Below are 22327 nucleotides of genomic sequence, written 5' to 3' on the forward strand. Positions count from 1 at the left end.
TACGTTTCAATGAGGTCATCCCTCGTTCTTCTGAATACAGGCCATCAAACGCTCTTCATTTGACAAGGCATTTAATCCTGGGATCATTTTCGTGACCCTCCTTTGAACTGTCTCCAGTTTCTGCACATCCTTTCTCAGATAAGGAGCCCAAAACTGCTCTCAATACTCACCAGTGCTTTATAAAGTCTGAACATTATATCCTTGCTTTTATATTCTAGTTCTCTTGAAATGAATGCTAACATTGTATTTGCCTTCCTCACCACAGATTCGAACTGCAAATTAGCTTTTAGGAAATCTTGCACAAAGACTCCCAAATCTCTTTGGATCTCAATTTTTAAAAATATTTTCTCTCCATTTAGAAAACAGTCAACCCTTTCATTTCTTCTACCAAAGTATATGACCATACAGTTCTCAAAACTACAGTCCATCTGCTATTTCTTTGCCCATTCTCCTAATCTGTCTAGGTCCTTCTGTGGCCTCTCAACTTCCATAAGACGACCTGTCCCTCCACCAATCTTCATATCGTCTGCAAACATTGCAACAAAGCCATCAATTCCATCATCTAAATCATTGACATATAACCTAAAAAGAATCAGTCCCATCATTGACCCTGTGGAGCACCACTCGTTCTGGCAACCAACCAGAAAAGGCTCCCTTTATTCCCACTCTTTGCCTCCTGCTAATCAGCAACTGCTTTATCCATGTTCAAATCTTTCCTGTAATACCAATAGGCTCTTAGCTTGTTAACCAGCCTCATGTGTGGCTCCTCATCAAAGGCCTTCTGAAAATCCAAGTACACAACATCAACCAATTCTCCTTTGTCTAGCCTTCCAGTTATTTCTTCAAAGAATTTGAACAGATTTGTCAGACAAGATTTTCCCTTGGGGAAACCATGCTGACTATGGCCTATTTTATCATGTGCCTCCAAGTACCCTGAGCCTCATCCTTAATAATCGCTCCAACATCTTCCCAACCACTGAGGTGAGAATAACTGGCCTATAGTTTCCTTTCTTCTGCCTCTCCCATCTTAAAGAGTGGAGAGATAATTGCAGTCTTCCAGTTTTCCAGAATCTAGTGATTCATGAAAGATTATCACTGATGTCTCCACGATCTCTTCAGCCATCTCTTTCAGAACCCTGGGTTGTACACCACCTGGTCCAGGTGACTTATCTACCTTCAGATCTTTTAGTTTCTCAAGAACCTTCTCTCTGGTTGCAGTAACTTCACACAGTTCATAACCCCGACCCCTGGAACTTCCACTATACTGCTAGTACCTTCCACAGTAAAGACTGACACAAAATATTTATTCAGTTCATTGCCATTTTGTTGTCCTCCATTACTATCTCTCCAGCATCATTTTCCGGTGGTCTGGTACCCACGCTCGCCTCTCTTTTAAACTTTTGGTAGCCTCTTTAATATTATTGGTTAGCTTACTTTCGTATTTCATCTTTACCTCCTTAATGACCTTTTTAGTTGCCTTCTGTTGCTTTTAAAAGCTTCCCAATTCTCTAACTTAACACTAATCTTTGCTCTATTATGTGCCCTCTTAAGTTGACTTTGGCTTCTCATGTTAGCTTTGTTTATGTCATTTTTCCTTTTGAATACATCTTCCTCTTTGGGATGTATATATCCTGTGCCTTCTGAATTGCTTCCAGAAATTTCAGCCTTTGCTGCTCTACTTTCCAGCCAACTCCACTCTCATGCCTCTGTAATTCCCTTTACTCCACAATAATACTGATATATCTGACTTCAGCTTCTCCTTCTCAAATTTCAGGGTGAAATCAGTCATATTATGATCACTTTCCCCTAAGGGTTCTTTTACCTTAAGCTCTCCAAATCAATTTTGGTTCATTGCACAGCAACCAATCCTGAACAGCTGATCCCCTAGTGAGCTCAACCACAAGCTGCTCTAAAAAGCCATCTCGTAGGCACTTTAAAGATTCCCCTTCCTATATTTCAGCACCAACCTGATTTTCCCAATCTACCTGCATATTGAAATCCCCCATGACTATTGTAACATTTGCCTTTTGGCATGCATTTTCTATTTCCTGCTGTAATTTGTAGGCCACATCCTTACTCCTGTTTGGCGGTCTGTATACAACTCCCATCAGGGTCTTTTTACCCTTGCAGTTCCTTAGCTCTATCCACAAAGATTCAACACCTTCTGACCCTACGTCACCTCTTTCTAACGATTTGATTTCATTCAGAGCAACACCGCCCCCCTGCATGCCTGCCTGTCCTTTCGCTATAATGTGTATCCTTGGACATTAAGTTCCAGCTGTAATCTTCTTTCAACCATGATTCAGTGATTGCTGCAGCATCATATCTGCCAATCTGCAACTGTACTGCAAGTTCTACCTTATTCAGAATACTGCTCACATTCAAATATAACACCTTCAGTCCTGTATTCACCCTTTTCGATTTTGTCCGCCTTTATGTTTCAACTCATCCTGTTGACTGCAATTTTGCCCTATCAGCAACCTCTCCTCACTACACATTGGCTCTTTTTGTAAACCAGCTACCTCATCTTCCGCACTATTATCCACCTTTCCTACGATACTTCTAGCATTGAAATATACACAGCTCAGGACACTAGTTGCACCATACTCAACTTTCTGTTTCCTAACTTTGTCTGAGGTCTTACCAACATCTGCCTCCACAACCTCTCCACTAACTGTTCTGACACTCTGGTTCCCATCCCCCTGCAATTCTAGTTTAAACCCCACTGTGCAGTATTAACAAATCTTCCTGCTAGGATATTAGTCCCCCTCCAGTTCAGACGCAAACCATCCCTTCTGCACAGGAACCACCGTCTGTGTCCTTCCCACACCAACTCCTTAGCCACGTGTTGAACTGTATAATCTTCCTAGTTCTAGCCTCGCTTGCACATGGCATGGGTAGCAATCCTGAGATCACAACCCTGGAGGTGCTGTCTTTTAGATACGTTTGTAGATACTTTATTGATCCCAAAGGAAATTGCAGTGTCACAGTAGCATTACCAATGATCAGATATAAATATTAGAAGTGAAATAGAAAGAATAGAAAATAATTTATCACAAGCAGTCTAACAGGAAGGGCTCATGACTTCCCCAGCTATAGGTTGACTCATTATAGAGTTTAATGGCCTAGGGTAAGAATGACCTCGTATAGTGCCTTTGGAGCATTGCCATTGTCTTAGTCTATAACCAAAAGTGCTCCTCTGTTCAGCCAAGGTGGCATGCAGAGGGTGAGAAACATCGTCTAGAATTGCCAGGGTTTTCCACAGCCTCCAGTGTGTTCAGTTTGACTTGTATAACAGCCAACTTTTCTAACCAGTTTATTGAGCCCGTTAGCATTACCTGTGTTGACACCATTGCCCCAGCACACCAGCGCATCTAAGATTGTACTGGCGACAATATACTGGTAGAACTATGAAGGAGAGGCCTGCATACTCCAAAGCATCCCAGTCTTCTCAGGAAGTAGAGGTGACTTTGGCCCTTCTTGTACACAGCCTTTGTGTTGGTGCTTCACTAAAGTCTGCCATCCAGGTGCACCCCCAGGTACTTGTAGTTCCTTACTTGCCACATCCATGTCCTCTCCATCAATAGTAACAGAGAGCAGTGAAGGGCTTAGTCTTCCTAAAGTCCATTCTCATCTTCTTTGTCTTACTAATGTTGAACTGCAGATAATTCAGCTTGCTCCATTTGACAAGGTCCTCCACCAGGGCCCTGTATTCATTCTTCCATCCTCCCTTTGTACATCCAACTATTGCTGAGTCATCAGAGAATTTCTGCAGACAACATGACTCAGTGTTGTATCTAAAGTCCGAGATGTACAGAGTAAACAGGAAGGGAGCTAATACAGTCCCCAATATCTGATACACATCTCTGAGTCTTCACATACATACGCATAGCACGTAACTCCCTGACCTCCCTTTGCAGAACTTCGTCACTCATCCTACCCATGTCATTGGTACCTACACGACTTCTCGCTGTTCATCCTCCCACTTAAGAACGTTGAGGACTAAATCTGTGATATCCTGGACCCTGGCACCTGGGAGGCAACATACCGTCCAAGAATCTCGTTCTCACTTACAGAACCTCCTGTCCCCTTAATTAACAAATCCGCTATCACCACAGTATGTCTTTTCTCCCCCTTCCCTTCTGAGTCACAGAGGCAGACTCAGTGCCAGAGATCAACCACTGTGACCTTCCTCTGTTTGGTCATCTTCCTGACAGTATCCAATGTGTTGTGTTGAGGGGGCTGGCCACAGGGGTACTCTGCATTGGCTCCTTAACCCCTTTCTTCCTGACTGTCACCTAGTCTCCTGTGTCCTCTCTGTATGTCCTATCTATCGCCCTCTCTGCCTCCAGAGTTCATCCAGCTCCAGCTCCAACTCCTTAATGCGGATTGTTAGAAGCTGAAGCTGGATTCAGTTCTCGCAGTTGTAGTTATTAGGGACATTGGAGGTCTCCCTGCCTTCCCACATCCTGCAAGATGAGCATTCAACTATCCTGCTTGGCATGGCATCTCGACTGATCACCCTCTTGACACCTCCCCCCCCCCCCCCCCACTTTCTGCTTTCCACAGGGATTACTCCATATGTGACTCCCTTGTCCATTCGTCCCTCCCCACTAATCTCCCTCCTGGCACTTATCCTTGTAAGCGGAACATGTGCTAAACCTGCCCCTACACCCCCTCCCTCATTACCATTCAGGGCCCTAAACAGTCCTTCCAGGTGAGGTGATACTTTACCTGTAATGCCATTTACTGTGTTCGGTGTTCCTGGTGTGGCCTCCTGTATATCAGTGAGACCCGACGTAGATTGGGAGATTGCTTCGCCGAGCACCTATGCTCTGTCCACCAGAACAAGCAGGATCTCCCAGTGGCCACCCATTTTAAATCCACTTCCCATTCCCATTCCGATATGTCCATCCATGGTCTCCTTCACTGTCGTGATGAGGCCACACTTAGGTTGGAGGAACAACACATTATGTTCTGTTTGGGTAGCCTCCAACCTGATGGCATGAACATCGATTTCTCAAACTTCTGGTAATTCACCATTTCCCATCCTCTTTTCCTACTCTCACCTTACCTCTTTGCCCGCCCATCACCTCCCTCTGGTGCCCCTCCCCCCTTTTTCTTTCTTCCATAGCCTCCTGTCTCTTTCACCAATCAACTTCCCAGCTCTTTACTTCATTCCTCCCCCTAGAGGAACCTATCACTTGATGTTTCTCTCTGCCCTCCCTCCACCTTTTAAACCTACTCCTTAGCTTTTATTTCTCCAGTCCTGCCAAAGGGTTTCAGCCTGAAACGTCAACTGTACTTTTTTTCATAGATGCTGCTTGGCCTGCTGAGTTCCTCCAGCATTTTGTGTGTGTGGCATCTCTACTATCCTAGCTGAGAAGATATAAAGAAGGGAAGGAAAAAAAAACTTGACCTTGAGCTTTTCTTTCTCTGACTGAAGCCTCGAAGAGCTTAAGCATCAAGACCACCACTCTGACTCAGAGAATACCCACTGGAATTTAGAAGAATGAAGGGGGATTTCATTGAAACCTATCGAATGTTAAAAGGCCTTGATAGAGTGAATGTGGAGTGGATGTTTCCTTTGGTGGCAGAGATGAAAACCAGAGGGCACAGCCTCAAAATAGAGGGTGTCCATTTAGGGAGAGATGAGGAGGAATTTCTTTAGTCAGAGGGTGGTGAACTGAAATACGTTGCCACAGGCAGCTGTGGAAGCCAGGTCCCTGGGTGTATTTAAGGTGGAGATTAATAGGTTTTTGATTAGTTGGAGTGAAAGGTTATGGGGAGAAGAAGGCAGGAGAATGGCATTAAGAGGGAAATGGATCAGCCACAACAAAATGGCGGAGCAGACTCGATGGGCCAATTGGTCTAAATCTGCACCCATGTTTTATGGTCTCCTCTCAAAAAGAGGGGGATTATTGCTATTGTCTCAGAGGGTCTTTGACCAGCTTCCTAGGGACTGGATAGGTAGCCACTTCAAATACACCAGCTCATGGACAAAATTGTATAAGTCTTAAGTTCAGAGAATAGCAATGTTGACAATCTATTCACTGGTCTGCTCATCTAACAATTGTAACTGTAAGTTTTTGAAGAAGCTACCACTGAAATAAATTATCCGTGATGGTAAATTTAATACTGGTGAACATTTACTGTTGAATTGTTGAGGTATAACTGATTCTGTAGCCCAAGACATTGATTTTTGTTATTTAACCATCAGTTATTTTTATGCTCTCATTGTTTGGGTGCTGCTATCTGTAATTTCAAAGTGAACAAACACATTGTTTTTTTTTGGTAATTGTTTAAAGGTTAATGTCTCTCAGTGGAATGGTCCTAGAGAGAGATTTGTGTGTGTGTTAATAGAATCTGAAAGATTTATAGAAGCCAATTTGATACCATAAATTTAAGTATTGTTCCTCTCAGTGATAGCTATTATAAAATGCAAATATTTCCTGATGACAGGTTAAAGTACTCTTGTGAATATTTTGCTGGGTTACTAATCCCGGTGCTGTATTGCTTTTACTGCATCTACCAAATTATGGCACATAATTGCAAGTAGAAATTGTCTCAGAAACGATACTGTATCCCCACACACTGTCATTAATTATGAGGAACAATATTGTTGAAATTATTGTTTTCAGGTTTTCTTTGGGATGGTTGGGAAATGCTGTGGTTTTAGAATTCTGTGATTGCATCTAATTAAATCGTGTGAAGATAACCAGGTGTGTAATATTTTGAATCTTGTGGAATTTGTAATAAGTCAGATCTATTCTGGTTTCAGATAATAGTAAGTGGTGTTGCCAGCACCCCAGAAGATGTACGCGTGTACACTTCCTGCACATTGTTGGCTGCCAGTGCTCTTGAAAGTGAAGTAACATCAATCCACAGCAATGCCATTGAGGATTCTATTGAGTACTTGATGGAGAATGAGTTTATTCAAATACTTGAAGAGGATCGGGACGGAGATAAAAGTATTGTTTTCTGATTGTATTTTATTGTTAGGCAAATAGTAATAGTCGTGGTAGTTTCTAGCGTTCAAACAAACTTCCAGTTCCTCCTATTTGTAAAGCTGCATTCTGTAGATTAGTTTTTAAAAACAATATCTTTATATTTGTTTTTTAGTTTTATTTATGCAGTTCAACCTGCTTTTACATTAAGCTTTTATCAATTTAATGTAATCTTCCGTTTCAGTTTAATTTTACCTAGTTTGTTTTAATACTCTGTATCCGGTTATCAATTTGTGAACGTTCTAACTTGTTTCCAAAGGTGACTTATTGCTTTAATTTGTGCATTTGTAGACAAACAGTCAAGGTTAACCTGTTTATTTTAAGTTCCAGATGTTCCTTCATAGATTATGTTCTTTCTGCCTTGATTGGGGAAAATCTTAAATCAAGTTTTTGTATCTGTATTTCCTCGGGATATGGACACAGAATTGAGGCAAGACAACAGTGAGGTCATTGTCCATATTGGATTACTGAAGAGGAGGTGGTTGGTGTCTTGACGGAAATTAGGGTGGATAAGTCCCAAAGGCTTGACAAGGTGTTCCCTCAGAACTTGTGGCTAGTGAAGAAATTGTAGGGGCCCTGGCAGAGGTATTTAAAATATCCTTAACCACGGTGAGGTGCTGGAAGATTGGAGGATAGCTAATGTGGTCCTGTTGCTATAAGAATAAGTAGGAATCATGTTTAATGTCAGTGGCATGGTTAACGTCAGGGGGAGAAAAGAAAACAGTGAGGTAGAATACAGGGGGTTCATTGTCCATTCAGAAATCTGATGATGGAGGGGAACAAGCTGTTCCTAAAACATTGTGTGTGTGTTTTCAGGCTCCTGTACCACCTCCTTGATGGCAACAATGAGAAAAAGGCATGTCCTGAGTGATGGGGGACTTTAACGATGGATGCATTTTTGAGGCTTGTGACCATGATTGAGCTGGCTGAGTTGGCAACTTTCTGAAGCTGTTCTGGTCCTGTGCAGGACCCCTCCATAGCAGACGGTGATGCAACCAGTCAGAATGCTCTGCATGGTGCACCTGCAGAAATTTGCTGGTGTATTGGTGACATACCAAGTTTTCTCAAACTTCTAATGAAATATAGCCACTGTCGTGCCTTCTTTATAATTGCATCCATACATTGGGCCTAGGATAGGTCCTCAGAGATGTTGACACCCAGGAACTAGAAACTGCTCACCCTTTCCACTACTGATCCCTCTATGAGGATGGGTGTGTGTTCCCTCAACTTTTTCTTCCTGAAGTCCACAATCAATTCTTTGGCCTTACTGGTGATCAGTGCAAGGTGGTTGCAGCACTCAAGCAACTGATCTATCTCACTCCTGTATGCCTCCTTGTCACCATTTGAGAATCTGCCAATAATAGTGTGTTATCGGCAGATTTATAGATGGCTTTTGATCTGTGTCTAGCCACACAGTCATTGGTGTAGAGAGAATGGAGCAGTGGGCTAAGCACACACCTTTGAGGTGTGCTGGTGTTGATTGTCAGTGAGGAGGAGATGTTACTTCCAATCTGTACTGTCTGTGGTCTTCCAATGAACTAGTCAAGGATCCAGTTGCAGAGGGAGGTACAGAGACCCAGGTTTTGGAGCTTCTTGAGATTATAGTCCAGTGAGCCTGGCATCAGTAGGGGGTAAATTATTGGAAGGCCTTCTAAGGAATGGGATATATAAGTATGTGGATAGACAGGGATCTATTATGGATAGTCAGCATGGCTTTGTTACTGGTAGGTCATGTCTAACCAATCTTATTAAGTTTTTTTGAGGAGGTTACTGGAAAATTGATGAAGGGAAAGGCAGTGTACATCGTTTACATTGAAGTTTCAAGGCCTTAGACGGTTCCTGCATGGGAGGCTGGTCCAGAAGATTCAGTCACTTGGCATGAAGCAGCCAATTGGATGCAAAATGTGACTTAGTGGGAAAAGCCAGAGATTGGTAGTAGATGTTTGCTTGTGACAGGTCAGTTGTTTGTCATATTAATAATTTAGATGATAATGTGGTAAACTGGATCAGAAAGAACTAGAGGTCATAAGTTAAGGACGAATGGTGAAATATTTAAAGGGAAGCTGAGGGGGAGCTTCTTCACTTAGAGGGTGGTGCAAGTGTAGAACGAACAGCCAGCATTAAGTGGTGGATACAGGTTTGATTGTAACGTTTAAAAGAAGTTTGGATAAGTACATGGATGGGAAGGTTGTAGAGGGCTATGGGCTAGGAGTGGGTTGATAGATTTGGGCAGAATAACTGATCAGTTTGGTCTAGGTGGGCTGACAGGCCTGCTTCTGTGTTGTTCTGACAATTGTGTAGTAAATGGAATAGGATGAAAATCTTTCTTTGGATTTTACTCCCAGGGTTGACTGCACCTGGCTCACTGCATTTTACTTTCTTCTCCCTGACTTTTCTCAAAGGGTACTCTGTTCACCTCTGGTATCCTCAGCAGTTTTGTACCTTGAACTATCTGCATTTATCATTTACAGTCTATAATCTGAATAACATGGGCAAGCCCAGCAGTTATTCTCCAGCCCTAACTACCATTGAGAAAATGAGCTACTGCCTTCAACTGTGTGAAGGTATTCCCACAGTATTACTTGGTAGATAATTTCAGGGTCCTGTCCTATCAAAGGAATGGGATGTGATTTGGAAACAGTATTCCCATGCATTTGTTTTTTCTTGTCCTTCAAGGTCGTAGGAATTGTAAAGTTTGAGTTTTGTCAGGCTGATGCAGTTGTATTTGATTCAGGGTGTGCCCTAGCATTGTAATGTCCTGATAGTCGAGGAAGCAAGTATTTAAAATGGTGGACTAGATACCAGTCACATGGGTTGCTGGTCCTGGATGATGCTGAGCTTAATGTATCCAAACTGCATTCATCCTGGCAAGTAAAGAGAATCATAATACATCCCTTTGTTGCTTGTAGATGATGGAAACACTTTGAATCCCTGAATAGAACATCTGTTTGTGATCATGTTATTGCCATTTATTAATATAGCTGATCAATAAGTTTATGATCTGTGGTGACCCACAATATTCTTGTTAATAATGCCATTGAATGTCAAGGGGAGGTGATTCAGGATGGTCACTGACTTGTAGTCTTATTGTGTAAATATTATATTCACTAATTAGCCCAAGCTATAATGTGTGTTCTGTTTTATTCTAATATAATAGTGTTTAATAAGGTTAATTATTTTTAGTTCAGTTGTATCGTCCCACACAACTGGGAGCAGCCACACTTGCCTCTTCCCTGTCTGCTCCTGATGCACTGAGAATCTTTGCAGACTTGCAAAAGGCAATGAAAGGATTTGTTTTGGAGAACGACCTTCATATCCTCTATCAGGTACATCATTTATTAATCTCATTTAACATTCACCTTGTTCCATCGATGGAAGTGAGTGCTATATCCAATTATGTATTTCACACTTCTGATATCACGCTGAAGTGCAGAGCTCTTGCTGTGAGGAGTTTTTCGCAAGTCAATCCCTTGCCTTATGATGGATGGAGCAACTTTTGCAGGTCATCCCCAAGCTATGTACCACCTATGTAAAAGAGTTTGCAAGACTGGTAGGATGGATTTGCTGGCTGCTGTGGGCTGCAGGCATCTTCTACCATGTGGGAACTTGCAGCCACACTTCCAATTTGTAACTGGTCTACTTTGAACAGCACATTTCCTTTTGTAACAGCAAATTCAGGTGCTATAGTCTTGACTAAAATTATATTTGGGAAATAGGCAATATATTTTTGAAACTGCTGTTATATTACTGTTGGGAGTGCTACCGAGTAGTGCTGTGTTATCCAATTTTTGAAAAGAAACATTGGGCAGGATAATATTGGCAATAATGATGGCACTCAACTCATTGGCAATTGCTGACAAGTTTCTGTGGGACTGTTGGCAGACATTGCTCTGATATAGCTTCTTAGCATCTGCACAGGATTTATGAAAATTGTTAGAACAACAAGCAGCAACATTTCCTTCAGCTAATCAGACTGAAGTATCCCTACTTCGACAATTTGTGTCTTAACCCCTCCTTAACCACTTTCCAGATTGGAGTGTAGTGCAATACTGCTCTAGAATCATGTGTTTTAAGGTTTCAAAGGTACATTTAATGTCAGAGAAATGTATACAATATATGTCCTGAAATACTTTTTCTTTGCAACCATCCACGAAAGCAGAGGAGTGCCCCCAAAGAATGAATGACAGTTAAATGCTAGAACCCCAAAGTCCCCTCCCTAGCTCCCCTCCCTCCCGCGCGTAAGCAACAGCAAAGCAACAATCCCCCCCACCAGCAAAAAAAGCACCGGCCCCCACCACTGAGCACTCAAGTGTGCAGCAAAGCATCAGCAAAGACACAGACTTGCAGTACCCAAAAGCCTACTCGTTCACCCGATATTTGATATACCACAGGCTCTTCCCCCTAATCAGGAAGAAAGAGGTGTCTCTGTTTCACAGCAAGAGGGGAGACGTAACAAACAACTCCCTGGTTTACGATGTTAAAGGTCTGTGTTTAAGTGGGTGAATTCAGATTGTGAGGTGTGTAACTCATTCTGAAATCTGTGGATCAGAATTCATGAAAATTAATTACTGCATTCAGTCTTGCAGATTTTACACATTTCCCACATCTGTGCCTTTGGTAATGTCCTCATGAGCCCAAATGTGGATACATTGTTGGAGAAACTCAGTGGATCAGGATGGAAGGATCTGTGGATGGAAATGGACAGTCAATGTTTGAAGCATCTTGACTTGAAACATTGACTGTCTGTGCTCTTTCGATGCTGCCTAACCTGATGATTTCTTTTGTGCTTTTTTGTGTTGCTCCAGATTCTAGTGTCTGCAGTCTTCTGTGTCTCCACATTGTTCATAGTTCAAATTTAATTGTCATTCAACCATACATGAAAACCCATGAATACAGCCAAACGAAACAACCTTACTCCGGGGCCAAGATGCAAGCCACAGTACCAACAGTCACACAGCACAAAGCATGTACAGCGCATATAAAATAGCAAGTACATACAAGATATCAGTAAAATAGTCACACAAAAAAATGTAGTCCAAGACCCTGAGTCTGTGAATGTTGCAGAAATCTGCAGTTGAACACAATACAGCTTGTCTTCTGTGGAGTGAACACTAGGGGGCAGCACAAACTTCAGCCTCTGGTAGAGCACACCGACTGAAACCTTTCTCCTGGGCAGCTGTAAACAGGCAACTCTGTGGCTTGACGCCTAGTCCTCGCTACGACAGAGGTCTTGTGGCTCCCCCGCTGTCCACCAGAATCGGACTTGCAGCATTCCACGTTAACAATGTCCAGCAGGGTCTAGAAATCACAAGAAAAATGACTAAAATAATCACTTACTGTTAGACTGCACATCTTTGTGCACCGATGCCTCTGATGTAGACACCATGATCTACACCAAATTCAATTCCTTCAGTTTCTCTGTCAATGAGCAACTTGCTGATGGGGTAGACCTGCAGTTCTTAATGTCCAGCAGGGTCTTGTAATCGTAAAATAATATCTTTAAAAAGGACAATAACATCATGTTCAGTTGACTCTGCAGAAGCCCCTGCAATCGAACGTGCTGCCATTTTACTGGAAGTCAAGATTGTTGGAGAAACCCTTTCTGCATTTCACCTCCAAATCCCATTAAACTAATTGTTCTTACTATTTTGCATTCTGTGCTGAGCTTCTCTTATTTTGGGCTCATTCTCCTGCAGCTTGGGTGGAACCTACAATAGCTCATTTTTCCATCTCTTATTTCCATGGTTCTTCTGCTTTATTTCAACTTCAGAAGTACGTTAATTTCCTATTACAGCTTCCTTGGTGGAGTCCCCTAGGATTCCCTTTGCTCTGGGTTTTGTGCTGATCCAGATCTGTATTTCCATTTTAATAAGAGACCAAAGCTTTATCCTGGGAAGATATGTTTATCTTTGAAAGAGGAGGGCGAGCCATCAAGACAGTTAAACCATGTAAACCACAATACATTTTCTGCTAAAGGCTGAGCTCCATCGACGAAGTAAGCTGCAGACTTTTGGCTTGTGATATTTTAAATACAAATTCAATATACTGCAGTGCTGTTGGAAATACTCAGCAACTTGTGCAACTTACCTGAAGGCAGATGAATGGTATTCATGTTTCAGGTGAATGGCTTTTAATCTGAAACTGCAGAATCCTCTGAGGGGATCTTTATATACTGCATGCTATTTTTTATGCATTCCTTGGAAATGCTGTGCATAATATCTATACTATTTTATACGTAAAGGCTAAGGATTGACCGCTCAGCAACAGAGAATCAGAATCTGGTTAATTAATTAATGGAGAAGATCCTGAGAGGCAGGATTTATGAACATTTGGAGAGGTATAATATGATTAGGAATAGTCAGCATGCTTTTGTCAAGGGCAGGTTGTGCCTTACGAGCCTGATTGAATTTTTTCAGGATGTGATTAAACACATCGATGAGGGTAGAGCCGTAGATGTAGTGTATATGGATTTCAGCAAGGCATTTGACAAGGTACCCCATGCAAGGCTTATTGAGAAAGTAAGGAGGCGTGTGATCCAAGGGGACATTGCTTTGTGGATCCAGAACTGGCTTGCCCACAGAAGGCAAAGAGCGGTTGTAGACGGGTCATATTCTGTATGGAACTCGGTGACCAGTGGTGTGCCTCAGGGATCTGTTCTGAGACCCCTTCTCTTTGTGATTTTTATAAATGACCTGGATGAGGAAGTGCAGGGGTGGGTTAGTAAGTTTGCTGATGACACAAAGGTTGGGGGTGTTGTGGATAGTGTGGTGGGCTGTCAGAGGTACAGTGGGACATTGATAAAGATGCAAAACTGGGCTAAAAAGTGGCAGATGGAGTTCAACCCAGATAAATGTGAGGTGGTTCATTTTGGTAGGTCAAATATGATGGCAGAATATAGCATTAATGGTAAGACTGTTGGCAGTGTGGAGGATCAAAGGGATCTTGGGGTCTGAGTCCATAGGACACTCAAAGCTGCTGCGTAGGTTGACTCTGTTAAGAAGACATATGGTGTATTGGCCTTCATCAATCGTGGAATTGAATTTAGGAGCTGATAGGTAATGTTGCAGCTATATAGGACCCTAGTAAGACCCCACTTGGAGTACTATGCTCAGTTCTGGTCACCTCACTACAGGAAGGATGTGGAAACCATAGAAAGCGTGCAGAGGAGATTTACAAGGATGTTGCCTGGATTGGGGAGCAAGCTTTATGAAGACAGGTTGAGTGAACTCAGCCTTTTCTCCTTGGAATGACGGAGGATGAGAGGTGACCTGATAGAGGTGTACAAGATAATGAAAGGCATTGATTGTGTGGATAGTCAGAGGCTTTTTCCCCAGGGTTGAACTGGCTGCCACAAGAGGGCACGGGTTTAAGGTGCTGGGGAGTAGGTACGGAGGAGATGTCAGGGGTAAGTTTTTTATGCAGAGAATAGTGAATGTGTGAACGGTAGTGGAGGCGGATATGATAGTGTCTTTTAAGAGACTTTTGGAAAGGTACATGGAGTTTAGAAAAATAGAGTGCTATGGGTAAGCCTAGTAATTTCTAAGGTAGGAACATGTTTGGTACAACTTTGTGGGCCTGTATTGTGCTGTAGATTTTCTATGTTTCTATGTTTTAATCACTGACATATACTCAGTGGCCACTTTATTAAGTACCTCCTGTACCTAGTAAGGTGGCTACTGCGTGTATGTTCATGATCCTATGCTGTTGTAGACCATCCACTTCAGTGTTTGACGTGTTGTGCACTCTGAGATGCTCTTCCGCAAGCCACTGTTGTAACGTGTGGTTATATGAGTTACTGCCGCCTTCCTGTCAGCTTGAACCAATCTGGCCATTCTTCTCAGACTTACCTCATTAACAGGGCACTTTTGCCCACAGAACTGCCATTCACTGGATGTTTTTTGTTTTTCGCACTATTCTCTGTAAAATCTGGAGATTGTTGTATGTGCAAACCCCAGGAGATCAGCAGTTTCTGAGATACTCAAACCACCCTGTCAGATACCAACAACCATTCCAAATCACAACACGTCAAACACTGAAGTGGATGGTCTACAACAGCATAGGATCATGAACATACACGCAGTAGCCACTTTGTTAGGTACAGGAGGTACTTAATAAAGTGGTCACTGAATATTTGTCAGTGATTAATTAACCCATTCTGATATTTGGTGTGATAAACAGCTAAACCTCTTGACCATGTCTGCCTTTTTTTTTGCATTGATTTGCTGCCACACAGTTGGCTGATTAGATATTTGTAGTAACGAGCAGATGTGTAGAGGTATCTAATAAAATGGCTACTGAGTGTGACACACATATATACACACAGTACAGTAGTTATTTTACAGTTAACCTACCTTGTGTGTTTAAGTTCGCTTCTCTGAATTCGTAACTCTGATTCAGATCTAAAAGTTCTTTAGGAGCATTACCATGATTGGACTGATGGTGTAATTCAAATAGTTTATGGACTAAATATATAAATGATATCTGCTCTTATTTACCAATTAAAGTAAAGCACTTTATTAACAGAAAGCTTTTAGTTGATGAATTACTGACGTAGTTTTATCTTTCTCTGCTGAATTTAGGTCACACCAGTCTATGAAGAATGGGTAACCATTGACTGGTATCAGTTCTTTTGCTTGTGGGAGAACTTGTCTGCCTCATTGAAGAGAGTAGCAGAGTTGGTAGGAATTGAAGAAGGATTCTTGGCCCGTTCAATTAAAGGAAAACTTATTCCAAAAACGGGCAAGCAGCACAGACAAATGGCCATCCACAAAAGGTATTAATCAAGTATTGACTTTCACTTATTTATTTGTTTCATCACTGTTTTATTTCATCTCCTTGTAAAATATGATTTATAATTGAGGTATGAATTCATGGAATTTAATCTAGTTCTGGATTGCAATGATTCAAAAAAAAAAAAATATTCCCTCAGGCAACTGGATTTGAGCAATAAACATTAAAGATGTCCTGATCTCATTTGGCCATTTGTCAGATTCAGATAAGAAAAAAATGAGGGTTTGGCACTTCAGAGACGTGTGGGTCAAGTATACATTAAGTTAACCCTTCAGAACAATTTGCAAAGTATTATGCTTTCCTAATTTGCATTAGTACACCTAAACTTAGTTCTATCATGGCTTCCTTTTTCTTTCTACTAAACCATTTCCCATCTTCTTGATTTTCATTATTTGATTCCTGAAATTAGAATTGTTCTGTAAACAGATAATTTGGCTTGGCAAATGATTGATTGGTACGTGTAATTACAGAGAAGGTCAATTTTCATTGCTAGTGTGAGGCTGAGGAGATGTTTGTTATGCAGTTGGACTACAGAAGATAGTTCTTTCACCCACTACCATCTTACAAATAGAAAGAAATCCTAATTTATCAGGATAAATTGAGAATTGTTGAGAAACCCATTACTCTATCTATATTATGCTACTAGCTGCAAGCAAATATACATAGTTGATGGTATTTGTTAAAAATGAGAAGTGATGAAAAATATGAAATGTCCTCTTCACATTTTTATGTCAATTGAACTATGATCAATGTTAAATATCCCATAGCATTAGATTATATTTTTCCTTAATTAGTGACAAGAATAGATGGTTTACGGTTTACCTCCTTTCTGTTTGTGGCATCTTACTGTGCCCAAACAGACTCCTGTGTCTCAAAGTAGGCTTCTTTGAATTTGTAACAAGTAAGGTGCTTGAATTTCAAGATTCTAGTTTACTTATCACAAGTACATCAAAACATACAGTGAAATGTGTATTACAGTGAAATGTGTCATTTGTGTCAACAACCAATACACATAAGGGTGTGCTGGGGACAGCCTGCAAGTGTCACCATGCATTCTGGTGCTAACAACATAGCCACAATGCTTGGCGGAAGAACACAGGACACAACAAAACAGAACACAACAAGCAACAGAACACCAACAGCAAAACCAGCCCCTTTCCTCCTTCCACCCATGCACCTACAGAGTCCCTGTAACCCCAAGACAGCTAATCTTTTCAGGCCTCCTTTGAGCAGACGTTTAACGTACACTTGCAAAACATTGCTGCACAAGAGTGGGTTAATATTTGGGTTAATCTTTGACAATATTAGGTAATTAGCTTACCAAGGTTTTTGGGATAGATTAGTCATCTCTGTCTGGATGGTCATTAACTACTGTGATGCCATAGAAAAAAGTGCCTGCTATTTATAATATATTATTAGTAACCTGGATGAAGAAATCAAAATGCTAAATCTGCAGATGAGGTGAAGACTAAGGAGCATAAAAAGCCTGCCAAGCTATTGAAATAAGTGACTAGGCAAACATTGGTAGCTGGAATATAATATGGTAAATGTGGGTGATGATTGAAAATGCAAGTTATTATTTAAATAGTGTGAGATTACAAAATTGGTGGCACTTAGGAATCTGAGGGACTGAATATGAAGCATAAAGAGTTAGCATGTAGTGACAGCAAGAAATTGGGCTAAAAGAATATCAGCTTTTAGTGTAAGAAATGTAGAGCTTTAATGAAAATTGCTGAAACTTTGCTCATGTGATTCCACATGGCATATATCACACAATTTTGGGTACCAAGGTGTGATTGTGGAGAAGGGATAGGTCTGGACCCAGGGTTGAGATTTTTGATTGCAGAAAAGCTAACTTTGAGGAGATGTGAAAGGATTTAGGAGGAGTGGATTGGGCCAGTTTGTTTTATGGGAAGGATGTAATAGAGAAATGGAGGTCATTTAAAGGTGAAAATTTGAGGGTACAGAATCTTTATGTTCCTGTTAGGTTGAAAGGAAAGGTTAAAAGTTTGAGAGAGCCATGGTTCTCTAGGGATATTGGAAACTTGGTTCGGAAAAAGAGAGAGATCTACAATAAATATAGGCAGCATAGAGTAAATAAGGTGCTCGAGGAATATAAAAAATGTAAAAAGAATCTTAAGAAAGAAATTAGAAAAGCTAAAAGAAGATATAAAGTTGCTTTGGCAAGTAAGGTGAAAATAAATCCAAAGGGTTTCTACAGTTATATTAATAGCAAAAGGATAGTGAGGGATAAAATTGGTCCCTTAGAGAATCAGAGTGCCAGCTATGTGTGGAGCCAAAAGAGATGGGGGAGATTTTGAAAAATTTCTTTTCTTCGGTATTCACTAAGGAGAAGGATATTGAATTTTGTAAGGTAAGGGAAACAAGTAGGGTAGTTATAGAACCTATGATGATTAAAGAAGAGGAAATACTGGCACTTTTAAAGAATATAAAAGTGGATAAGACTCCGGGAACTGACAGGATATTCCCTAGGACCTTGAGGGAAGTTAGTGTAGAAATAGCAGGGGCTCTGACAGAAATATTTCAAATGTCATTAGAAACGGGGATGGTGCCGGAGGATTGGCGTATTGCTCATGTGGTTCCATTGTTTAAAAAGGGTTCTAAGAGTAAACCTAGCAATTATTGGCCTGTAAGTTTGTCGTCAGTGGTGGGTAAATTAATGGAAAGTATTCTTAGAGATAGTGTATATAATTATCTGGATAGACAGGGTCTGATTAGGAACAGTCAACATGGATTTGTGTGTGGAAGGTCATGTTTGACAAATCTTATTGAATTTTTTGAAGAGGTTACTAGGAAAGTTGATGAGGGTAAAACAGTGGATGTTGTCTATATGGACTTCAGTAAAGCCTTTGACAAGGTTCCACATGGAAGGTTAGTTAGGAAAGTTCAATCGTTAGGTATTAATATTGAAGTAGTAAAATGGATTCAACAGTGGCTGGATGGGAGATGCCAGAGAGTAGTGGTGGATAACTGTTTGTCAGGTTGGAGGCCGGTGACTAGTGGTGTGCCTCAGGGATCTGTACTGGGTCCAATGTTGTTTGTCATATAATTAATGATCTGGATGATGGGGTGGTAAATTGGATTAGTAAGTATGCAGATGATACTAAGATAGGTGGTGGTGTGGATAATGAAGTAGGCTTTCAAAGCTTGCAGAGAGATTTAGGCCTGTTACAAGAGTGGGCTGAAAGATGGCAGGTGGAATTTAATGCTGATAATTGAGGTGCTACATTTTGGTAGGACTAATCAAAATAGGACATACATGGTAAATGGTAGGGTATTGAGGAATGCAGTAGAACAGAGTGATCTAGGAATAGATAGATAGATAGATAGATAGATAGATACTTTATTCATCCCCATGGGGAAATTCAACTTTTTTTCCAATGTCCCATACACTTGTTGTAGCAAAACTAATTACATACAATACTTAACTCAGTAAAAAATATGATATGCATCTAAATCACTATCTCAAAAAGCATTAATAATAGCTTTTAAAAAGTTCTTAAGTCCTGGCGGTAGAATTGTAAAGCCTAATGGCATTGGGGAGTATTGACCTCTTCATCCTGTCTGAGGAGCATTGTATCGATAGTAACCTGTCGCTGAAACTGCTTCTCTGTCTCTGGATGGTGCTATGTAGAGGATGTTCAGAGTTATCCATAATTGACCGTAGCCTACTCAGCGCCCTTCGCTCAGCTACCAATGTTAAACTCTCCAGTACTTTGCCCACGACAGAGCCCGCCTTCCTTACCAGCTTATTAAGACGTGAGGCGTCCCTCTTCTTAATGCTTCCTCCCCAACACGCCACCACAAAGAAGAGGGCGCTCTCCACAACTGACCTATAGAACATCTTCAGCATCTCACTACAGACATTGAATGACGCCAACCTTCTTAGGAAGTACAGTCGACTCTGTGCCTTCCTGCACAAGGCATCTGTGTTGGCAGTCCAGTCTAGCTTCTCGTCTAACTGTACTCCCAGATACTTGTAGGTCTTAACCTACAATAATGGTGCATAGTTCCCTGAAGGTGGAATCTCATGTGGATAGGGTGGTGATGGAAGCTTTTGGTATGCTGGCCTTTATAAATCAGAGCATTGAGTATAGGAGTTGGGATGTAATGTTAAAATTGTACAAGGCATTGGTGAGGCCAAATTTGGAGTATTGTGTACAGTTTTGGTCACCGAATTATAGGAAAGATGTCAACAAATTATAGAGAGTACAGAAGAGATTTACTAGAATGTTACCTGGGTTTCAGCACCTAAGTTACAGAGAAAGGTTGAACAAGTTAGGTCTTTATTCTTTGGAGAGTAGAAGGTTGAGGGGGGACTTGATAGAGGTATTTAAAATTATGAGGGGGATAGATAGAGTTGACGTGGATAGGCTTTTTCCATTGAGAGTAGGGGAGATTCAAACAAGAGGACATGAGTTGAGAGTTATGTGGCAAAAGTTTAGGTGTAACACGAGGGGGAATTTCTTTACTCAGAGAGTGGTAGCTGTGTGGAACGAGCTTCCAGTAGAAGTGGTAGAGGCAGGGTTGATATTGTCATTTAAAAAAAAAAATTGGATAGGTATATGGACAGGAAAGGAATGGAGGCTTATGGGCTGAGTGCGGGTCAGTGGGACTAGGTGAGAGTAAGCGTTCGGCACAGACTAGAAGGGCCGAGATGGCCTGTTTCCGTGTTGTAGTTGTTCTATAGTTATATGATTGCTTTGGAGACAGTGCAAAGACAAATTGGTTTATTATTGTCACGCGTACTGGCATACAGTGAAAAACTGTCCTGCATACCATTCATACTGATCCATTCATTTACGACAATGTGTTGAGGTAAAACGATAATGGAGCAGAATACAGTGTACAGTGTAGGTAGACAATAAAATGCAAGGGTATAACAGGTTGTCCAGGGGAGTATAGCAGAAAGAGAGGTGATCTTACAGAAACAAACAATTCTGAGGTGGATTGATGAGGTATCAATAATGAGGAATTGATATTGATTAAGAATAAGGGGCATAGTTACAGAACAAGGGATTGCCCAAGTTACTTATATATGAGGAATATCTTCTGAGGGCTGAGAAGTTTGGAATTCTCTAGCTCAGAGAACAGCAGGACCACAGTCTTTGAATATATTGAAGGCAATGTTTGATCATCAATTCAACCACAAAGGAGTAATTAACTATGGGGAGAGGGTGAGAAAGTGGTGTTCAGCTCAGATGGGATCAGTTAAGAGCTTATTGAATGGTGAAGCTCAGGAGGTCACTTACCTGTGACAGCACCGATTTTTTGTTTTTGTTTTTAATGCTCTTAATAAATAATAGCATTGAAATTAATAACAGAGTATTCTGGTGTGATGAAAATTGCCTGTGTGAACTGTGAATGAGAGAGATTAGAATGCCACCATGATTTAAAGTGTCTGAAAATAAGTGTTGTATTATTATAATCATAATTCTTGAAATATTGTAACAACTGTATTCTGCAATATAACACTGAAGTTTATTCACTAAAGCCTATAATTTCAAAATTAGGAGTTGTCACAACATATCAAGAATTGGCTTGGTTTTTTAAATTTAAGGTTTCTTGAGACCATTGGGATCAATCGAAGCTGTTAGTCAGCTGTTGCCAAGTCTGTTGCTTAGCTTACATCTGCTGTAAAAAAAAAAAAAAATCTGTATATATTTGAAGTGAATGTTGAAACCGTGAAGCCCAGTAAGATGATAAGTGGCAACAGTAAATGCAGTGCTGTGCTTGGACTGTGATAATGTGGGATTTCAGGAGGTGTCCTTTGTAAAAATTCAAAATCTTTAACTATCTGACTTACTGTAAATCTGCGTAACTGATTTTTATCCCTTCAACTACTCCAGGTTTTTTACCAGTCTTGTGTTACTAGACCTAATCAATGAAGTTCCTCTTGGAATTGTTGCGAAGAAGTACCACTGTAGTCGAGGACAGCTTCAGTCCCTGCAGCAATCTGCAGCATCTTATGCAGGTGAAGTGTAAAAATTGATGAAGAACAACTGAATTTAAACAAGATGCGCTACTTTTAAGGACTATAGTAATTATTAATTAATGTTTTCTGTGCAAGATTAGTTACTTCATAGAGGCATGCTATTTTTTTCTTAGGCTGTTTTGAAAACATTAAGATGTTACCGGCTCTCATTACCTTATACAGGCATGGTAACCGTGTTCAGCAACAGGCTTGGTTGGCACAATATGGAAATGCTCCTCTCACAGTTTCAGAGCCGCCTTAGCTTTGGCATTCAACGACAACTCTGTGATCTGGTGCGGATTTCCTTGCTGAATGCCCAGCGTGCACGAGCTTTGTATAATGCTGGATTTAGCACCATTTCTGAGCTCGCGCACGGGAACCCTGCTGATGTAGAAGCAGCTCTGAGAAATGCAGTCCCATTTAAAAGGTATGGATTGAACTAAATGTTACTTTAAGGATTGAAGACCTATGAATTGATCTGTAAAACTCTCACACAAGGAACTGTTTTGTGTAGGTTTGAGAATTATGTGCAATG

At 41.0% G+C, this 22327-nt stretch overlaps 1 protein-coding gene across 1 annotated transcript in view; it reads left to right on the plus strand.

Annotated features, from left to right (window-relative positions):
* Positions 1-22327, plus strand: part of polq (polymerase (DNA directed), theta) — a 90091-nt gene that overhangs the window by 25979 nt on the left and 41785 nt on the right. The window contains exons 13-17 of the mRNA XM_073045357.1: positions 6782-6971; positions 10191-10333; positions 15587-15780; positions 21668-21792; positions 21976-22219. Coding sequence (XP_072901458.1) covers positions 6782-6971; positions 10191-10333; positions 15587-15780; positions 21668-21792; positions 21976-22219 — 896 coding nt within the window. The remainder of the gene's footprint in view (positions 1-6781; positions 6972-10190; positions 10334-15586; positions 15781-21667; positions 21793-21975; positions 22220-22327) is intronic.

This window comes from Hemitrygon akajei, chromosome 5 (assembly GCF_048418815.1).
Source record: "Hemitrygon akajei chromosome 5, sHemAka1.3, whole genome shotgun sequence".
Classification (NCBI taxonomy): Eukaryota; Metazoa; Chordata; class Chondrichthyes; order Myliobatiformes; family Dasyatidae; genus Hemitrygon; species Hemitrygon akajei.